The sequence below is a fragment of the Somniosus microcephalus genome, chromosome 22, assembly GCF_052327205.1.
Source record: "Somniosus microcephalus isolate GS21.2 chromosome 22, FLI_Smic_1.0, whole genome shotgun sequence".
Classification (NCBI taxonomy): Eukaryota; Metazoa; Chordata; class Chondrichthyes; order Squaliformes; family Somniosidae; genus Somniosus; species Somniosus microcephalus.
This window is the reverse complement of record NC_141008.1, coordinates 50,645,832-50,664,970: the sequence shown is the minus strand read 5'-3', so window position 1 is coordinate 50,664,970 and position 19,139 is coordinate 50,645,832. Positions and strand designations below refer to the sequence as shown.

General features: G+C 47.6%; 1 protein-coding gene across 1 annotated transcript in view; it reads right to left on the bottom strand.

Annotated features, from left to right (window-relative positions):
• Nucleotides 1–1,720: 1,720 nt before the first annotated feature.
• The window catches only part of tbx4 (T-box transcription factor 4), a 99,339-nt gene continuing 81,920 nt past the window's right edge, over nucleotides 1,721–19,139 (bottom strand). Inside the window, exon 9 of the mRNA XM_085964694.1 lies at nucleotides 1,721–3,759. Coding sequence (XP_085820820.1) covers nucleotides 3,152–3,759 — 608 coding nt within the window. The 3' untranslated portion in view covers nucleotides 1,721–3,151. The remainder of the gene's footprint in view (nucleotides 3,760–19,139) is intronic.

The window sequence follows — 19,139 nt, the reverse complement described above, 5'->3', positions numbered from 1 at the left end:
TCCATGGCCTCACCCCTCCCTATCTCTGTAACCTCCTTCAGCCCTACGATCCTCCAAGATATCTGCGCTCCTCCAATTCTGGCCTCTTGAGCATCCCCGATTTTTATCGCTCCACCATTGGTGGCCATGCCTTCAGCTGTCTAGGCCCTAAGCTCTGGAATTCCCTCCCTAATTCTCTCTACCTCTCTTTACTCCTTTAAGATGCTCCTTAACATCTACCTCTTTGACCAACTGTCGTAGTATCTCCTTATGTGGCCCAGTGTCGATAATGCTCCTATAAATGCAAGCTGTTGTGTGATATTTTTTAATGAATCAGTAAGCACATTTGCAAAATCATTTACAGATTCATAATGGTGCTGGACTGATGCTAGTATTAAAGCAATACTAGCTAATACCATTCTGCCTAAGATAAGTTACCTTTTAGAACCGCCAGTGGATCTCTGTGTAACTACAAAAAGACAGGAAATTCAGCCAGTTTCACTAGTACGCTGAATTATTTCGACATAGAAGTTTTCTATCAACAGATTATGTTGTCAATTTAGTTTATCTTTCTTTATTTTTGTGTAATTTTATTTTCTTTAGTAGTGTTTTTTTCTACTAACAAGTAATTGTGTCCTTTTCTACTGCACATACAAGCACTTATTAACCATTTGATTGCTGAAAATGTCCTCATTTTAGTTTTCAAAAATATTGTTCATACATGCTCTTGAAGCTATGTTTTAAATATATTTGCAACACCGTACTGTGTAGTGTGTCGCCTATGAATCTAGAGTGACATTTGTGTCTTTTTAAATTATAAAAGATGTCGTGCCACAAAATACAACTTATGGACTTCATGGCACCTAGTAGCCCTGTTTCTGCCCGTTTTTGGACTTGCTCAAGGTACAAATTGCCAGTTTCCTACAAAACAACAGGGATTGTGCTTCAAAAAAATACATCACTTGCAAAGCGCTTTGGTACATCGCAAGGAAGTGAAAAGGCACGATATAAATGCAAGCTCATTCTTTCAACATGCAGTGCAGTACTGATTGTATGATGAGCACAACAGAAACTATTTTATGGAAACATCCATTTGGCGCAAGGCAAGGAGCAAAATTGAAGAGCTGGCACCAAATCGGTAGCTTGAGATTGCACGGAATTGCACTGCAATTATACTTTTCGTACCAGTTTAATATTTGCAGAGTGAATTAAGCTTTCTGTTATTTTAGTGTTCGGGTGTAGGTTCATTACAATGTTTTCCCCTTTCAGCGGTCTCCTGATGTTGTCTAATTGCAAGAGGAACCACAGGGTGATGCTAGCCAGTTCTGTACAGGGGAGAAGGGGAAAAACAGAGTTTGAGTCCAGCAGGCCCATGTTGTGTACCTCCTAGAGGAGGTCACAGAGCAGGCAGAAGGTTATCCACCCACCCTATTGGCTGAAACGATGCACTGAGTCGCAAAGAAAGGACATTTTACAAAGATCAAGGGGAGACATTTTCTCTGTGTGCAGGTTATAGAGAAATTGTAAACCCATTTAAAAATAACATATTTACAGTTTTTGCTACTCCTAGCGCATGGGGGGAAATCTTCCCTCTCCCAAAAGTGCATGTAAGCTCCACATTCTCCTGACCTAGAACACTTTGGTATGCTGCACGATATCAGAAAATAATTTGAAGAAAGCTTGTCAAGAACATGCACTGAAAAGCAGCTTTTGAAAACAGAATGAAGAGGTTTAATGAACGTCAACAGTTGGAAAGTTAATTGACAGCTGACTGTACAGGGTTGCAGTGGGGTTAAGCATTAATCTGTGTCACCAATTAGAACACAAAGGCCGCTGGTATGGGTCTCTGAAATGTTGCAAAGATTCAGAAAAGGTCTGAATTTAGGATGGGGTTTCAGAAGAGTTTCTCTCAAGGTGTTTAATATTTTTTAAGCCACAATTATTTACCAAACTGATTCACTTACTAGGCACATTTGGTTAAAATACTTCCATTTTTTGCGATGTTCTCTGCATCAATAATTGAATATCTCGTCATGAGTTACACAGGTTTTACACTGCAAACAATTGATTACCCAAGTTTGCAAACAAGTGAGTTTTCTTATCAGAAACTGCATGTAAAAGACTGTATAATTGCATCAAATTATGCACATGAAAATGGCTAGTTTACATGGGTAATTAAGCAAACAAATATATATTTGGCATTATTCAGTAACTGGACACTTCCTCAAAGATTAAATAATAAAAAAGAAGAATTACAAGTTGGTGCTTCTGGCAGTGCAGTGGATTCATTCACTGACACACTGCACCACAGAATGTAAGAACTTTGGTTCTCGCCAGTGATCCTGCACACGGTGGGCCCTCAAACATTAACCAGGGTCAACCAATGGAAGGTGCTGGGTTAAGGTGATCTCTTTCCCAAGTGAGGAAGAGGAAATTGACAAGCAAGCTGCTTTAAAGAACTTTTTTGCACCTCCCTGTGGCCAGTTCAGAGCAGCATTGGCAGACAGCTGGCAACAAGTTTTCTGCCCACACTCTACATCACAGAACGAAGCATGACGTAAGCAGACAATAGGAAATGGGCAGGGTGGGGGATAACCCAACTGAATGGGGCTTGGTTAGAGGAAGAAAAATTCAAAAATAATTACAGCTCCAGCCACTGAATTCACAGTCATCAAAAATTATTCATAGATACCTGTAGATGGTTTAAAAAAAATATGATACTGTTCTTTATATATTCCACTATTGGATATAAGCACAAAATACTTGTCTTTTAGCGCTGTCCATAATGCACATAAGGATTTGCAGAACACTTAGATTTCCCGGTCTAGTCACACAGAACTTCACAACAGGAGATTACTGCAGCATTGCCAATTATGTCTTTCTTAGTTTACTTAACACATCTTTGCAGAAAACATCTTTACAATTGGTCTCGGCAATTCAACATTGAGGAAGAAACACATAATCTGAAACAAATAGTGAAAAGCAGGAGTATTCTTGGAGGAGTATTCTTGGAGGAAGTAATAAGGTAGCTCTGGTTTAGCAGAGTCAAAGAGAGGGATGTATTGAGGCAAATTCTAAGCTTCTGAAGTGTGATATATCCCTGCCCGATGTTAGAAATCCAAGCCTTTTCTGCATCCTTCTTATTAATACTGCTTGGTCATATCAGTCTGAGTCAGCTGTCTGTCCAGTTTGTCATAGGCCCCAAACCGGAATGGTACTGGGTAGGTAGCTCTCTCGGTAATGATAGGCTTTGTGAGAAAAGGAATTCCCGAGGGTTCTGAGCATGAGGAGAAGGTGGGACTCTCTCATGTGGCGAGGGAGGAACTCTGTCTCGTGGGGAACAAGAAGAAATGGGTACCCGCTGTCGAACCTGGTGCTGAGGTGGCGAGTGATAGCCACTGAACTGTGAATCGCAGGGAGGCTGTGAGCTCTGTCCTGGAATGGTGGAGAGGTGGGGCATCATAGCCGTGGTGGTGAAGTGAGCTGAGAAATGCTGATAAGGAACGGTTTCCATGGTCTGAACACTGCAGTTACCGTACGGTGGAACGGAAGCCCACATGTTGCAGTTTAATGTTTGAGGAGGATGCTCTTCGGCTGCGGCTCCTCCAGGCACATCACCTCCAGGGGTGGAAAACATACAGGCGTCCCTTAGATCTGCTTCATTCCGATAGGATGGACTCATCACCTGTTGGTCATATGGCGGAGGACGAAAGTAGTGTTCGTCGGCAGGGGGTTCTAGAAAAGGCCGCTTACAGGGCAGCTCTGGATGACCATGGGCTTCTGAAGGGGGACAAGAAAATAAAGTGTGTCATTGTTGTATATCTGAAGGGGGAAATTAAAATTACTGTTTGTTATACATCTTACCGCAGCCACATGACAGTGATAATGATCAACTATGGCAGCACTCCACTGAAAACATCATTCATCTTCAGTTCCACTATGACAACTCAAAACTTGTTTGCTAATTCAAAAATATTTTTTTTTTAAAGTTCTTTTATAAATACCTGTCTGTCTGTCTTTTTCCCTATTCCCAATTTTTTAATATCTTTAGCTAAATTTTTCTGATCATACAGATGAGGGATGTTATTGCTGGAAAATGGAACATTTTTGCCATTTCAAGCACCTGGTGACCACAGCAATTGTTCTCAGATCAAGTGCAGCCTGGCTAAATACAGAGTTAAACTTCCGGTCAGGAAATTCCTCGGAGCTGCTCCCGCTCCACCAGCGTTCCTTCGCCGGTAGTGCAGCGGTAACCCCCTAGGCGCATGTAAATGGGGTTTCTACCGATCTTCTGGAGAAGCTGGAGAGCCTCCAAGGAATTTCTCGGCCTTCCTCTACTCTGACCCAGCTGTGTCTTGGTTCCCATTTCAGAGTAGTGCCTCCTACTGCACCAATGCAATGTTTTTCATTTCTCAAAGCAACCATCCTATGCCCTTTCTGACTGAGATTACCAAAGGGTGCAGAGGAGATTTACTAGAATGGTACCAGGGATGAGGGACTTCAATTACGTAGAGAGACTAGAGAAGCTGGAATTGTTCTCCTTCGAGCAGAGAAGATTAAGGGGAAATTTATTAGAGGTATTCAAAATTATGAAGGGCTTTAATAGAGTAAATAAGGAGAAACTGTTTCCACTGGCAGAAGACTCAGTCACCAGAGGACACAGAGTTAAGATAATTGGCAAACGAGCCAAAGGTGAGATGAGGATAATTCTTTTTTACACCGTGAGTTATTATGACCTGGAATGCACTGCCTGAAAGGGTGGTGGAAGCGGATTCAATAGCAACTTTCAAAAGGGAATTGGATAACTATTTAGGGGAAAAAATTGCAGAGCTATGGAGAAAGAGCAGAGGAGTGGGACTAAGTGGATTGCTCTTTCAAAGAGCCAGCACAGTCACGATGGGCCAAATGGCCTCCTTCTGTGCTGTAAGATTCTATGTGTCACAGTAGGCCTATGCCCTTTAGAAACCAGGCTGAAACTGCCCAAACTCATTTCACATAAAACCCTTGTAGCCAATAGAGAAGAGACTTTCATCCCATCAATCTGGGTTGGATTTGTATTCAGGTCCCAGAGGTGAAAGGAGATCGAAACAGGTTCAGCAGCAATGTCCCCCTAACTGTATACCAAGATAAAAATGTACTTAAAAAATTGTGATCAAATTTATTTGTACTACAAGAGAATATTGAATACTATTGATGTGTTTCGGTGTGTAAGGCATATTCAAAGTATATTCAGGGAAAGTCATCGCAAGAATCCTCCTCAATCGCCTTCTCCCAGTGGCTGAAGAGCTCCTCCCAGAGTCGCAATGCGGACTCCGCCCACTAAGGGGCACAATGGACATGATCTTCACCACGCGTCAATTACAAGAGAAATGCAGGGAACAGCACCAACCGCTGTACATGGCTTTCTTTGACCTCACAAAGGCCTTTGTCACTGTCAACCGTGAGGGATTATGGAGTGTCCTCCTCAAATTCGGCTGCCCTCAAAAGTTTGTTACCATCCTCCGCCTGCTTCACGATGGCATGCAAGCCGTGATCCTGACCAACGGTTCCACCACAGACCCAATTCATGTACGGACCGGGGTCAAGCAGGGCTGTGTCATCGCACCAACGCTCTTCTCGATCTTCCTTGTGGCAATGCTCCATCTCACCCTCAGTAAGCTCCCCGCTGGAATGGAGCTAATTTACAGAACAAACGGGAAACTGTTCAACCTCCGTCGCCTCCAGTCCAGATCCAAGGTCGTCCCTTCCTCTGTCGTCGAATTACAGTATGCAGACGATGCTTGCGTCTGCGCACACTCGGAGATCGAACTCCAAACCATTGTTAACACCTTCACCGAAGCGTACGAGAGCATGGGCCTTATTCTAAACATCCAGAAGACAAAGGTCCTCTACCAACCTGTCCCCCGCCACACAGTACTGCCCCCCCGGTTATCAAAATCCACGACAAGGCCTTGGACAATGTGGATCACTTTCCATACCTCGGGAGCCTACTGTCAACAAGGGCAGACATCGATGACGAAGTCCAACACCGCCTTCAGTGTGCCAGTGCAGCCTTTGGTCGCCTGAGGAAGAGAGTGTTTGAAGACCAGGACCTCAAACCCAGCACCAAGCTCATGGTCTACAGAGCAGTAGTAATACCCGCCCTCCTGTATGCCTCAGAGACATGGACCATGTACAGCAGGCACCTCAAAGCACTGGCGAGGTACCACCAGCGCTGCCTCCACAAGATCCTGCAAATCCATTGACAGGATAGGCGCACCAACGTCAGTGTTCTCGCTCAGGCCAACATCCCCAGCATTGAAGCTCTGACCACACTCGATCAGCTCCGATGGACAGGTCACATCGTCCGCATGCCCGATACGAGACTGCCAAAACAAGCGCTCTACTCGGAGCTCCGACACGGCAAGAGAGCCCCAGGTGGGCAGAGGAAACGCTTCAAGGACACCCTCAAAGCCTCCTTGAAAAAGTGCAACATCCCCACCGACACCTGGGAATCCCGGGCCCAAGACCGTACAAAGTGCAGGAGAAGCATCCGGGAAGGCACCGAATACCTTGAGTCTCTTCGCCGGGAGCAAGCGGAAGCCAAGCGGAAAGAGCGCACATCAACCCAAGCACCCCACCCACCCGCCCCTTCAACCACTGTCTGCCCCACCTGTGACAGAGACTGTAAGTCCCACATTGGACTCATCAGTCACCTGCGAACTCATTTTTAATGTGGAAGCAAGTCATCTTCGGTTCCAAGGGACTGCCTAAGAAGAAGAAGGCATATTCAAAGTTGTAATGTTCAGAACAGAATTCATCCCCAAAGTGAGGGGATAGAACAATTTATGATTGATGAACACTGTACTTCAGTTTCTGGAACTCCCTTGTATTGCTCCTGAATGTGATTTCCTGTTTTTAAATCTACGTTTCTCTCCCCTATTTTAAAAGGTACACATTAATGGGGCAATCAATTTAAACAAGTGGCCTCCCAGGATTCCATGATAAGCACATATGCAGGCCACAGAGACAAAAGACTTTGGTACCTCTACTCTAACCCAATGCACCAATGAATCCTCTACTCTAACCCATTGAGCCATTTAATCTTCTTTTACTTATTCTCCAACATATGATTGAGCATCACCCAATTACTCCCTCTTTGGAAATGTTTAGTCCCAGGCAATAGTTTTTGAAAGCTGCAAGGAACCAGAAAAACTAGGAATAGCACAAACTGATCAAATAATGGTATTAGACCCCACCTGGACTGATAATGTGGCTCAAAAGAAGAATTCAACATGCAGCCATACCCTTTAGATCAAACTGCCAATCCTTAGTACAGTACAGGTGGAGTATGCCAACACTAAAAACCTTCCCTTACAATTCACGAGTGAAATAACCTCTGTGCTTGCTCTTTCAGCTGAATGAGTAAATAATTCAATGTTCCATCAGATGTTCTTGGCCCTGATTTAACAATGTGATACAGTCTCAAGGTTTCCTCCTGTACCCAAGGTAAGTACAAGAGGGAGTCGAGTGAAGATGGAGATTAAGGATATTGGGTAGTTCAAGCAATATCACTGTGTAGGGAATCATGATGCATCTTTCTAAGTATGTCCGTATCATGCAATCTGATGAAGTGATTTTCTGTAAATTTTGAATTGTGTCTATTAGTTGAATCAGAAACACACTGGGCTAGATTTTGCGGTGGGGGTGGGGGGGTGGGGGTGGTCAGCGGGCACGATCGGTGGCGGGTCAGGTGGGAAAGTGTTTTTTTTCCCCAGCGGGTTGGGACCCCGCTGTGAACCCGCCGACACGCGCCTTTACCAAATGTTGGGTCTGTGAGCGCTGAGCACACCCAACAGGCAGCGGCGGGGGAGGCAATTAAAATAATTAGTGGCTTGTTTACAGCCACTTACCAATGGTTTTTTCCAAGCTTTTTGGATTTGACAGGTCACCCACCGGTTTCCCAACTGTGCCTAGATCTCGTTGTTGTGTTTGCAAAGATAATCCAGAGGCCGTATGCAGAGCTCAGTTCATGTTGCTTTTAATGGCTGATCCAAACACACTCTCCCAGGCAAAAGCAATTGCATACCTATATCCAATGTCAGACACAATACAACGATAACAGCACTATCAAACTCCATGTGCTCAGGCCCAGGCAATCGAGTACCTATCACCAATGTCAGACATAACATTTCCTCCCCCCTCACTGAATTTCAAACATGAAATGTAGTGACAAAGTTCTGTAGGTGGCCAGGGCGAGAACGTGTACGAACAGGCCGAGGTGCGAACTGGTGAAGAGCAGGCCGAAGTGGGGACTGGTGAGGAGCAGGCTGAGGCACAATATCTGCTTGAGGGTTGGCTGGCTGAGCCACATGTGCATCCCACCACTCTGGGGGTAAGGCTTGGGGATTAGGTCCGTATAATCCCGCATCAGGGGGTGCTGGCACCTTCCGAAGGCGGCTGGCGTGCCACCGAGAGCCGTCAGTGAGGCAGAAAGTGGCTGGTCCAAGTTGGTGGCTGATTTGGAGAGGGGAGGACCAGAATGAGGCCATCTTATTGTTGCGGTGAGGCCTGCAGACTCTGACCCAATCGGAGACTGAGATGTTGGGCGCCTTGGCCCTCTTCGACTGGTCGAAGCGGAGTTTCATCTTCTCCTGCTGTCTAGCGACTGTGGCTTGAGCCCGTGGAGCAGGGCTCTGAGCTAGCGAGGGGCGGAGCCTGCCAAGGGGCAGCATGAGCTCACGGCCTAGCATGAGGGATGCAGGTGAGACCCCTGTAGTGGAATGCTGGGAGGCTCTGTTGTGCAGCAGTGTGTGGAGGAGGGCCTTGTCAAACGCACACCCCTGGGATAGGTGTGCTCTGAGGCCATTTTTCAGTGTCTGGTTAAAACGCTCCACCCCCCCATTTGACTCGGGGTGGTAGTACGGATGCCCTTGCCCTCAAGGTAAAAGGAGAGTTCCGAAGAGACCATTTGGGGGCCATTGTCTGTGGTGATGGCCTTTGGATGCCCCCAGCGGGAGAAGAGGGACTCAAGGATATCGATGATGACCCGAGAGGTGACGGAGCCCACGGCAGTGACCTCTGGCCATTTTGAGTGCAGGTCATAGGTCACCACTAGGAACCGTTGATGGTGGGGGACACCATGGATCTCCCCGCAGACGTCCAGCTGCAGGTGCTCCCAGGGCTGAGAGGGCCAGGCAAGGGGTTGCAGGGGTGCAGGAGCTTGGTGGCCAGTCTTGCCACTTACAAGGCAGGCTGCACAGTCCTTGACCAGGGCCTCGATTTCCCTGTCGATACCCGGCCACCACACTAGGTCTCGGCATCGTTGTTTGAGCTTCACTATGCCCAAGTGGCCCTCGTGCACCATGGATAAAACACGCGCACGAAGGGCACTTGGGACCACAGTGCAGAGCCCACGTGCAACACAGGAGTCATTCCAGCAGGAGAGCTCCTCTTTAACTCTGGAGTAGGCAGACAGTTCCTCAGGCACCTTGCGAGGCCAGCCATCTCTGAGGAAGGTGCACAGCTGGGAGAGGGCCGGATCCTGTTCAGAGGCCTCTTTGAGCTCCTGGAGAGAGACTGTGGTTTGGAGAGGCATGTGCAGCATCTGGACGATATCCTGTTCCACATGTTCAGACCCGACGAGTGGGGCTGGGGCAGAGACAGTGCGGGAGAGCAGATCTGCAACAACATTGTCACGTCCTGGTGTGAACTGCAGACTGAAATTGTATTGGCACAGGCGGTCAGACCAGCGGTGTAGACGCAGTGGTCTGTGGCCCGTGCCAGATGTCAACAGCAGGGCAGTGAGAGCCTGGTGATCGGTTCACAGGGTGAAGGCACGGCCATACGTGTACAGGTGCCACCGCTCACATGCCCAGACGCACGCCAGCGCCTCACGCTCGCCTACTGAGTACTTCTGTTCAGTGGGGCTAAGGGCTCGGGAGGCAAAGGCGATTGGTTTCTCCACTCCATTCTGTATCTGCGATAACACCGCCCCCACAGCTGCAGCGGACGCGTTGCAGGTGACGAGGGTGGGGCTGGCGACGTCAAAGTGAGCCAACACTGGAGGCGACGTGAGCTGCGATTTGAGGAGGCGAACAGCTTCCGTACAGGCTTGTGACCACACCCAGGGCTCATCCTTTCGCAGGAGCTGGCGCAGTGGGGCTGTGGTGGCTGAGTACTGGGGCAAAAACTTCAGGTAGTACCCAGTCATGCCAAGGAAGGAGGCAACCTGCGCTGCAGAGCTGGGTTCTGGGATGCTGTGAATGGCATCCACGTTTGACTGGAGTGGGGATATACCATCAGCCGACAACCAAACCCCACACATTCGATCTCTGAAACAGCAAAGACACACTTTTCGCCAGTCAGTGTGAGCTTGTGTTTTGCTAGAGCCGTGAAAACTCTGTGAAGGCGTTCGTCGTGCGTGGAGGTCGAGGGCCCATGCACGACGATGTCATCCAGGTAGATGGCCACCCCAGGAATGTCCGCGAGCACAGAGGACATCACCTTTTGGAAGCAGCTGGGTGCAGAGCTAAGTCCAAATGGCATCCTGGTGTACCGAAAGACGCCAGCATGTGTCACAAAAGCAGTGAGGTCCCTGCTGCTGGGGTGGAGGGGAACCTGTAGATAGCCCTGTCGAAGGTCCAGTTTCGAGAACAGGATGGAACCATAGAACTGTGCTGTGAGTTCCTCTGACGTGGGCAGTGGATATTTGTCAGGGATTACGGCCTTATTCACTGCTCGAAGATCAACACAGATGCGTAGACCACCTGACTTTTTTGTTGCGACCACCAGGTTGGAGACCCATGGGGAGGCCTCAACTGGTTCGATGATGCCAGCTTCCAGTAGCTGCTTTAGTTCAGCTGTGACCCCGTCACGGAGAGCAAGCGGGATGCGGCGCAGTGGCTGAATGACAGGGGTAACGGTGGAGTCAACCATGGGATGGTGGGTGAAGGCAGTCAGGCAGCCCAGACCCTCGAAGAGTGCTGACCATGTTTGGTGCCACGGTGATGCGACGTGCAGAATTGCAGACCCGCCGGTGTCCAAGAGAGAAAAACCCAGGTCAGTGAAAAGATCCAGTCCCATCAGGTTAACTCCTTGGCGTGCCACATGAAAACAAAAATCTGGCAAAACTTTTGTACCATAGCGTAGTGAGGTTGACTGAGCCCACTAGTCCAATTTTCGAATTACCATACCCACAAAGGGCAGTGGAGGGTGCAGAGAGTGGCAGGGAGCTGAAAAAGCGTTTGAATGTGACCACATTCAGCAGTGAGACGCTGGCACCGGTATCCAACAACAGAGGGATGCACACATCATTCAGGTTAATTGTGCATGACTTGAAAGCCACTACTGGCCCAGAGCTCACGTTGTGAATTATAGGCCAACTGCTTGAGGACTGAGAGTGTTCATTTGTAGCAACAGGGGCAGAGCGGCAGACATTGGCAAAGTGATTTTGTTTTCCACAATTGCGACAGGCTTGGCCGCGCGCGGGGCAATTCTGCGCTCTGGTAGCATGTGAACGAGATCCGCAGTTTCCACACTGTTGCCGCGGTAGCGCGCGTTGCTGCCGTCGCGCGAGCATTACAGTGTCAGAGCTGTCGGGGCCGAGGGCGCTGTGTGTGCTTATCCCATCCTCGTCGCCAAATGTTGTGTTTGCAAAGATAATCCAGAGGCCATATGCAGAGCTCAGTTCATGTTGCTTTTAATGGCTGATCCAAACACACTCTCCCAGGCAAAAGCAATCACATACCTATATCCAATGTCAGACACAATACGATAACAGCACTATCAAACTCCATGTGCTCAGGCCCAGGCAATCGAGTACCTATCACCAATGTCAGACATAACACTCGTCTGTGAAGCTGAGGCGGGAGGTCAGTGGCCATTGAATCAGCTGATGAGTTGACAGCTTCAAATGTCAAGTCAAAGCTCCCAGCTGATTGAGAAATGTTCCCTTACCCACTAGCTTCTCTAAACTGCATTTCCACTACAGATTCAGGATGCTGCAAGTCTTTACACAAGTCTCCATCCAGTCTGACCTCATTACCTCTCCCACCATTGACAAATCGCTTCTGTCATCTCTGTTTCACCTGCCATCTATTCCATCAGCATGGGTGCCCTTGAAACTCTCTCACATCAGCATATGGAGTCATGGGAGAGCCTGAGTGCAGCCCTTCACCTTTGTGCAGTGCTTGTCAGTGTTTGCAGCACCTCAATGCTGTAGAACACTGACAGCACAAATGTCAAAATAAAGCTGGCCATTGTACGGATAACCGTAGCTGTCATAAAGACAGGGGGTTTGATTGACAGCTGGTTGACGGCCGACGTCATATCCGGGGGTGGGATCCGACGCCATCTTGGCCATGCTTGAGGTACTGTACTAGGAGACACAGAGTCAGGACTGAATAAATGGCACTCCACTACAACTGCTTGGGAGACTCATAATTACGTTATTAAGATAACATTACATGGTACCAGGATTTATAGAACTCACGATAAGGACATACTACAACAATGGAAGGAATAAAACCTCCGGCTAGCCTGCAACTAGAAGGAAATGTGGATGAAAATTGGCGTGTCTTCAAGCAACGCTTTCTTCTCTACCTCACAGCGATTGACGCTTCGACTAGCTCTGGAACACGTAAAGTAGCTTTGTTGCTAACAGTGGCTGGCTCGCAGGCAATCGAGCTGTTTAATACATTTACGTTAGCAGCCAAAGATGATAAAAATGATCTGGACAAGGTGATAGAACGGCTCGACGAATACTGCACTCCAAAAAAGAATGAAACGTATGAGAGATTCGTGTTTCGCTCCCGCGTGCAAAAGCAAGGAGAATCCTTTGATATAACAACAGAAAATGCTGGAAACACTCAGCAGGCCAGGCAGCATCCGTGGAGAGAGAAACAGAGTTAACGTTTCAGGTCTGGGACCCTTCATCAGAACTGGAAAAAGCTGGAGATGTAACAGATATTAAGCAGGTGCAGAGACAGGGGGGGGGGGGGTTAGGAGGGGAGGAAGAAATAGAAAGAACATCCTGTACTTTTGTAAGAGGCAGGAAAGATAAAATGTTGCAAATGGGAATGGCAAAAATCATACTGCATGAAAAATGGGGGCAGGGATAATTATCTGAAATTGTTGAACTCAATATTGAGTCCGGCAGGCTGCAAAGTGCCCAATCGAAAGATGAGGTGCTGTTCCTCGAGCTTACATTGAGCTTCATTGGAACAATGCAATAGCCCGAGGACAGAGAGATCAGAGTGGGAGTGAAGCGGTGAATTAAAGTGACAGGCGACCGGAAGCTCAGGGTCACCCGTACAGACTGAACGGAGGTGTTCCGCAAAGCGGCCGCCCAATCTGCTTTTGGTCTCCCCAATGTAGAGGAGACCGCATCGTGAGCAGCGAATACAGTATATTAAATTGCAAGAAGTACAAGTAAATCACTGTTTCACCTGGAAGGGGTGTTTGGGGCCCTGGACAGTGGGAAGGGAGGAGGTAAAAGGGCATGTGTTGCATCTCCTGCGCTTGCACGGGAAGGTGCCAGGTGAAGGAGCAGGGCTGTTGGGAGTGATTGAGGAGTGGACCAGGGTGTCGCGGAGGGAGCGGTCCCTTCAGAATGCTGAAAGGGGAGGTGAGGGGAAGATGTGTTTGGTGGTGGGATCATGTTAGAGGTGGCGGAAATGGTGGAGGATGATCCGTTGAATGTGGAGGCTAGTGGGGTGAAAGGTGAGGACAAGGGGAACCCTATCGCGGTTCTGGGAGGGAGGGGCAGGGGTGAGAGCAGAAGTGCGGGAAATAGAACGGGTGCGGGAAATAGAACGGACACGGTCAAGGGCCGTGTCAACCACGGTAGAGGGGAATCCTCGGTTGAGGAAAAAGGAAGACATGTCAGAAGCACTAGTATGGAAGGTGGCATCGTCAGAACAGACGCGGCGGAGACGGAGAAACTGGGAGAAAGGAATAGAGTCCTTACAGGAAGCGGGGTGGGAGGAAGTGTAGTCCAGGTAGCTGTGGGAGTCGGTGGGCTTCTAGTGGATGTTTGTTGAAAGCCGATCGCCAGAAATGGAGACGGAGAAGTCAAGGAAGGGAAGGGAAGAGTCGGAGATGGACCATGTGAAGGTGAGGGCAGGGTGGAAATTGGAAGTAAAGTGAATGAACTTATCCAGTTCAGGGCGAGAGCAGGAAACGGCACCAATACAGTCATCGATGTACTGGAAAAAGAGGTGAGGGAGGGGACCTGAGTAGGACTGGAACAAAGAATGTTCCACATGTCCCATGAACAGGCAGGCATAGCTAGGGCCCATGCGGGTTCCCATAGCAACACCTTTAATTCCTGCCTCTTACAAAAGTACAGGATGTTCTTTCTATTTCTTCCTCCCCTCCTAACACCCCCCCCTGTCTCTGCACCTGCTTAATATCTGTTACATCTCCAGCTTTTTCCAGTTCTGATGAAGGGTCCCAGACCTGAAACGTTAACTCTGTTTCTCTCTCCATGGATGCTGCCTGGCCTGCTGAGTGTTTCCAGCATTTTCTGTTGTTATTTCAGATTTCCAGCATCCGCAGTATTTTGCAATTATATTAGAGAATCCTTTGATGTTTTTTTGACGGACTTGAAAATAAAAGCACAAACATGCAACTTTAGGGACCTGAAGGAATCGATGATACGCGATCAAGTCATTTTTGGAATACTCGACAAGAAGGTGAGGGAGAGAATGCTTAGAGACAATGACCTAAATTTGGATGCAGCAGTGAAAATATGTCATGCTAGTGAACTCTCAGCCATGCACACGAAAACTTTCAAAGGGAGCAGCATAGCAGCGGGCGGGAGCGCCCTGGGGCTGAAAAACCTGCCGGTGGATGTGGTACACAAAAGGGACACAAGAGGGCCCACGGAGTTCAAGACGATGACGCCTTACGAATGCAGACGGTGCGGTAATAAACACGTAGCCAGTGTCCTGCTTATGGGAAGAACTGTGCAAAATGTAAAGGCAGGAATCACTTTGCCAAGATGTGTTTTTGGGAAGAGAAAACTGAAGGTAAAAAGACAGTGCATGCTATTGAGACTGAAGAGACAGGAGCAGAGACTTTGTTTGTTGGAATGGTGCAAAATGAGTCAAAACAGGGCAAAAATGCTAATGAAGTGCACTCTGTAGGACCAAAGACTGAAGTTTGGATAGCTCCCTTGCTGGTAAATGGCACCATTGTTCCCTTTAAGCTAGATACAGGCGCTAAGGCGAACCTCATAAGTTGGAGTGATGCACGGAATCTCAAAGTACGACCTAAAATACTGAACAAGACAGTGTCTTTGAAGGCATACAATGGACAAAGCATTGAAACAAAAGGAACGTGTAGGCTGAATGTTAAGGTAAAAAATCACTTTCACCCGTTGACCTTTGTTATAGTGCCTGAAGGACATGAGTCACTGTTGGGGGATAAGGCCTGTGTGGATTTGGGCTTGGTAAAACGAGTCTATACTATCAATGAACTGAACTGTGTGCAGAGTGCCCCCCAAGATAGTACAAATCTGACTCATAAGACTATAGCACACAAATATGCAGATGTATTTCAGGGTTTCGGAGCACTGCCCTTTACATACTCCATCAAACTGAGAGAGGATGCACAACCTGTGATTCACGCACCCAGGAGAGTTCCAGTGGCTCTCCGTGAAAAACTGAGGAAAGAGCTAGACCACATGGAGGGACTAGCTGTCATAAAGAATATTGAGGAACCGACTGACTGGGTAAATTCCATGGTCTGCGTCAATTCAAAGAAAACGGATAAATTGCGTGTCTGCATGGATCCCAAGGACCTTAACACCAATATCAAAAGAGAGCACTACCAAATTCCAAAGAGAGAGGAAATAGTCAGCGAAATGACAGAAGCGAAAGTCTTCTCCAAGATGGACGCCTCGCATGGTTTCTGGCAGTTGAAACTTGATGAAGAAAGTGCTAAGCTGTGCACTTTTAACACCCCGTTTGGTCGATACTCCTACCAGCGTCTGCCCTTTGGTATTAGCTCCGCCCCAGAAATCTTTCACAGAGCAATGGAGCAAATCATCGAGGGCCTGGAGGGAGTGCGGGTGTACGTGGATGATCTGGTAGTATGGGGCTCCACTCGGGGAGCACAACACCAGACTGGAAAAAACACTTCAGAGAATACAGCAGTATCGACTCAAACTAAATAAAGACAAATGTCAGTTCAGTGTCAATGAAATTACATTCCTCGGAGACAAGATCTCTACAGAGGGGATTCAGCCAGACAAGTCAAAGGTAAAGGCTATACATGACATGGAGAAACCAAAGGACAAGAAAGGGGTTCAGCGGGCCCTTGGCATGGTTAACTACCTAGGAAAATTCATTCCAAATCTAGCAGTGAAAACTGTTCATCTGAGAAAACTGCTGCACCAAGAGACAGAGATCCAATGGGGACATGAACATGAGAGAGAATGGAAGGGGCTGCTACACATTCTAGCAAGTGAACCCCTACTGAAGTTCTTCTGCCCTAAAAAGAGGACAAAAGTGTCCACAGATGCCTCTAAGAATGGATATGGGGCTGTCCTTCTACAGGAAGATGAAGGAGAATGGCGACCAGTGGTGTATGTGTCACGCTCCATGACGGCTACAGAGTGCCGGTACGCGCAAATCGAGAAGGAGTGCCTTGGCTTGGCATTTGGGTGTGAAAAATTTCATACCTACATCTATGGTCTTCCCAAGGTTATCCTAGAAACGGACCATAAGCCACTGCTAGGGATCACAAAGAAGAATCTGTGTGACATGTCACCACAGATACAACGCCTAATGATGAGACTTCAACGTTACGATTTTGAGCTAACATATGTGTCAGGGACACAAATGTTCATTGCAGACACACTATCCAGGGCTGCGCCTTACGCCACACACAACAATGAATCAGAAGAGGATGTGGCTCTTCATGTGGATATGGTCTACGCAGCATTGCCCGCCACACAGGAACAACTATCAGTGACAGTCACAGAGACATCAAAGGACCCAGTCCTGAGTAAAGTAATGAGAAATCTTCAAGAGGGCTGGAAGAAAGGGTCATGTAAACAATATTATCACATTCAGTCTGAGCTCTCTGTGGTCAATGGACTACTGCTTAAGTGTGACAGGATAGTAGTGCCCACCTCTATGCGACGACAAATGCTCAACAGGATACATGAAGGGCACCTGGGTGCAGAAAAGTCAAAAAGGAGAGCACGTGAGGCACTCTACTGGCTAAACATGAACTCTGATATTGACCAGTTGATCAGCAAGTGTGCTACATGTCAGGAGTATCACTACAAGCAAACAAAAGAGCCCCTCATTACAACAGAGCTCCCATCACAACCTTGGGAAAAGGTCGGAACTGATATATTTCACTATGAAGGAAAAGACTATTTGTTAGTTATTGATTATTATTCCAATTATCCGGAGATGGCTCTCTTGTCCAGTACCACATCAAGAGCTGTGATAACTCACCTGAAGCCAATCTTTGCCAGGCAGGGCATCCCTCTAACCCTGGTCTCTGATAATGGCCCTCCCTATGCCAGTCATGAGTTTCAGTCATTTGCTTCAGAGTATGAGTTTAATCATGTAACCGCCAGTCCGCTCTATCCTCAGGCTAATGGAAAAGCGGAGAAGGGGGTACAGATTGTGAAAAGACTATTAAAGAAAGCAACATACAGCAACACTGACCCATATCTGGCCCTGATGTCGTACAGGGCGGGCCCGCTAGCAAGTGGCAAGTCTCCAGCTGAGCTCTTACTGGGTCGGAAAATCCGTACACGACTTCCCAGTTATGTCACACCTGACCACAGAGATGAGGTGTGGGCAGACAAGGCTCGGAAACTACAACAGAAACAAAAAACACTTCATGACCGCACAGCCACTACACTAGTGCCTCTACAGGAGAAGGATATAGTTCGCATTGAAGGGCCTGAGTCATGGCCTAAAAGAGCCACCATTCTACAACAGGTCGCCCCCAGGTCATACAGTGTCATGACAGAGAACGGCAAGAGGCACCTATTGAAAACCACAGAGACCTTTCAGCCTCAAGAGGATAGAGAGGATGACGAGATGAGGGAAATGCCACAAAGAGACGAGATGAGGGAAATGCCACAAAGTGACGAAGGACACAGTAGTGATAATGTAACAAGGGACCTGTGTGGTACAGACATGAACTTAAGAGATACAACTGGGGTGGTTCAGCAAACACCCGTTCAGCCACGCAGGTCACAGCGCACCAGAAAGCCTGTAGTTAAACTTGACCTGTAGACAGGGATTGATAAGACTGTAAACAGTTAATGGACTCCTGAGTGTGGGTAAGGTTTATACCTACCTGCAATTAGTTCAACGGTGTAGTTACACTGACTGTTTCTATATGATGTTAACAAGTGTTCTATGTGTTATGTTATGTTATGTTGTTACTGTGTTATGTCTTCATTGAAGGAGGAAGATGTACGGATAACCGTAGCTGTCGTAAAGACGGGGTTTGATTGACAGCTGGTTGACGGCTGACATCATATCCGGGGGCGGGATCCGACGCCATCTTGGCCATGCTTGAGGTACTGTACTAGGAGACACAGAGTCAGGACTGAATAAATGGCACTCCACTACAACTGCTTGGGAGACTCGTAATTACGTTATTAAGATAACATTACAGCCATGGTCCCTTTAAGGAAACCAGCTGATGACGTGTCATCAAATGACGTCACCAGACCGGCTTCCTCTAATTGGCCGGCAAACGTGCTGGGCAGGAAAATCATTTCAGAGGTCAGGATGGAGACAGCGGCAGGGCCGGGACCCGCCACCAACATCGCCTGCCACGGACCCTCCAAGGTTCGTAAAATCCAGCCCACTGATTCGGAATATAATCTTGTACTTCTTGACGTAATTCCCTTTTAACAAGCCTTCAATTGGTGTCTGTGATACACCTATATTTTTGGATGTTTTCTAATCTGCAATCCAAAAGTTCCTTTAGATTGAATTTTATTTAATGTAATTTGTCCCACAAGGGTATGCATTCTTCTCCTCACATTCCTTTAGCATCCCCCTGCATCACGTACCATTCCTTGGCTGCAAAAGCAGTTAGCAGCAGACTTCCTGACCTCCTGCTAGTGCCACTGTAACCAGACACCAAGAGGTGCATGAGAAACCCAACTGATTTGCCCTATTTTCTCCTTTGCT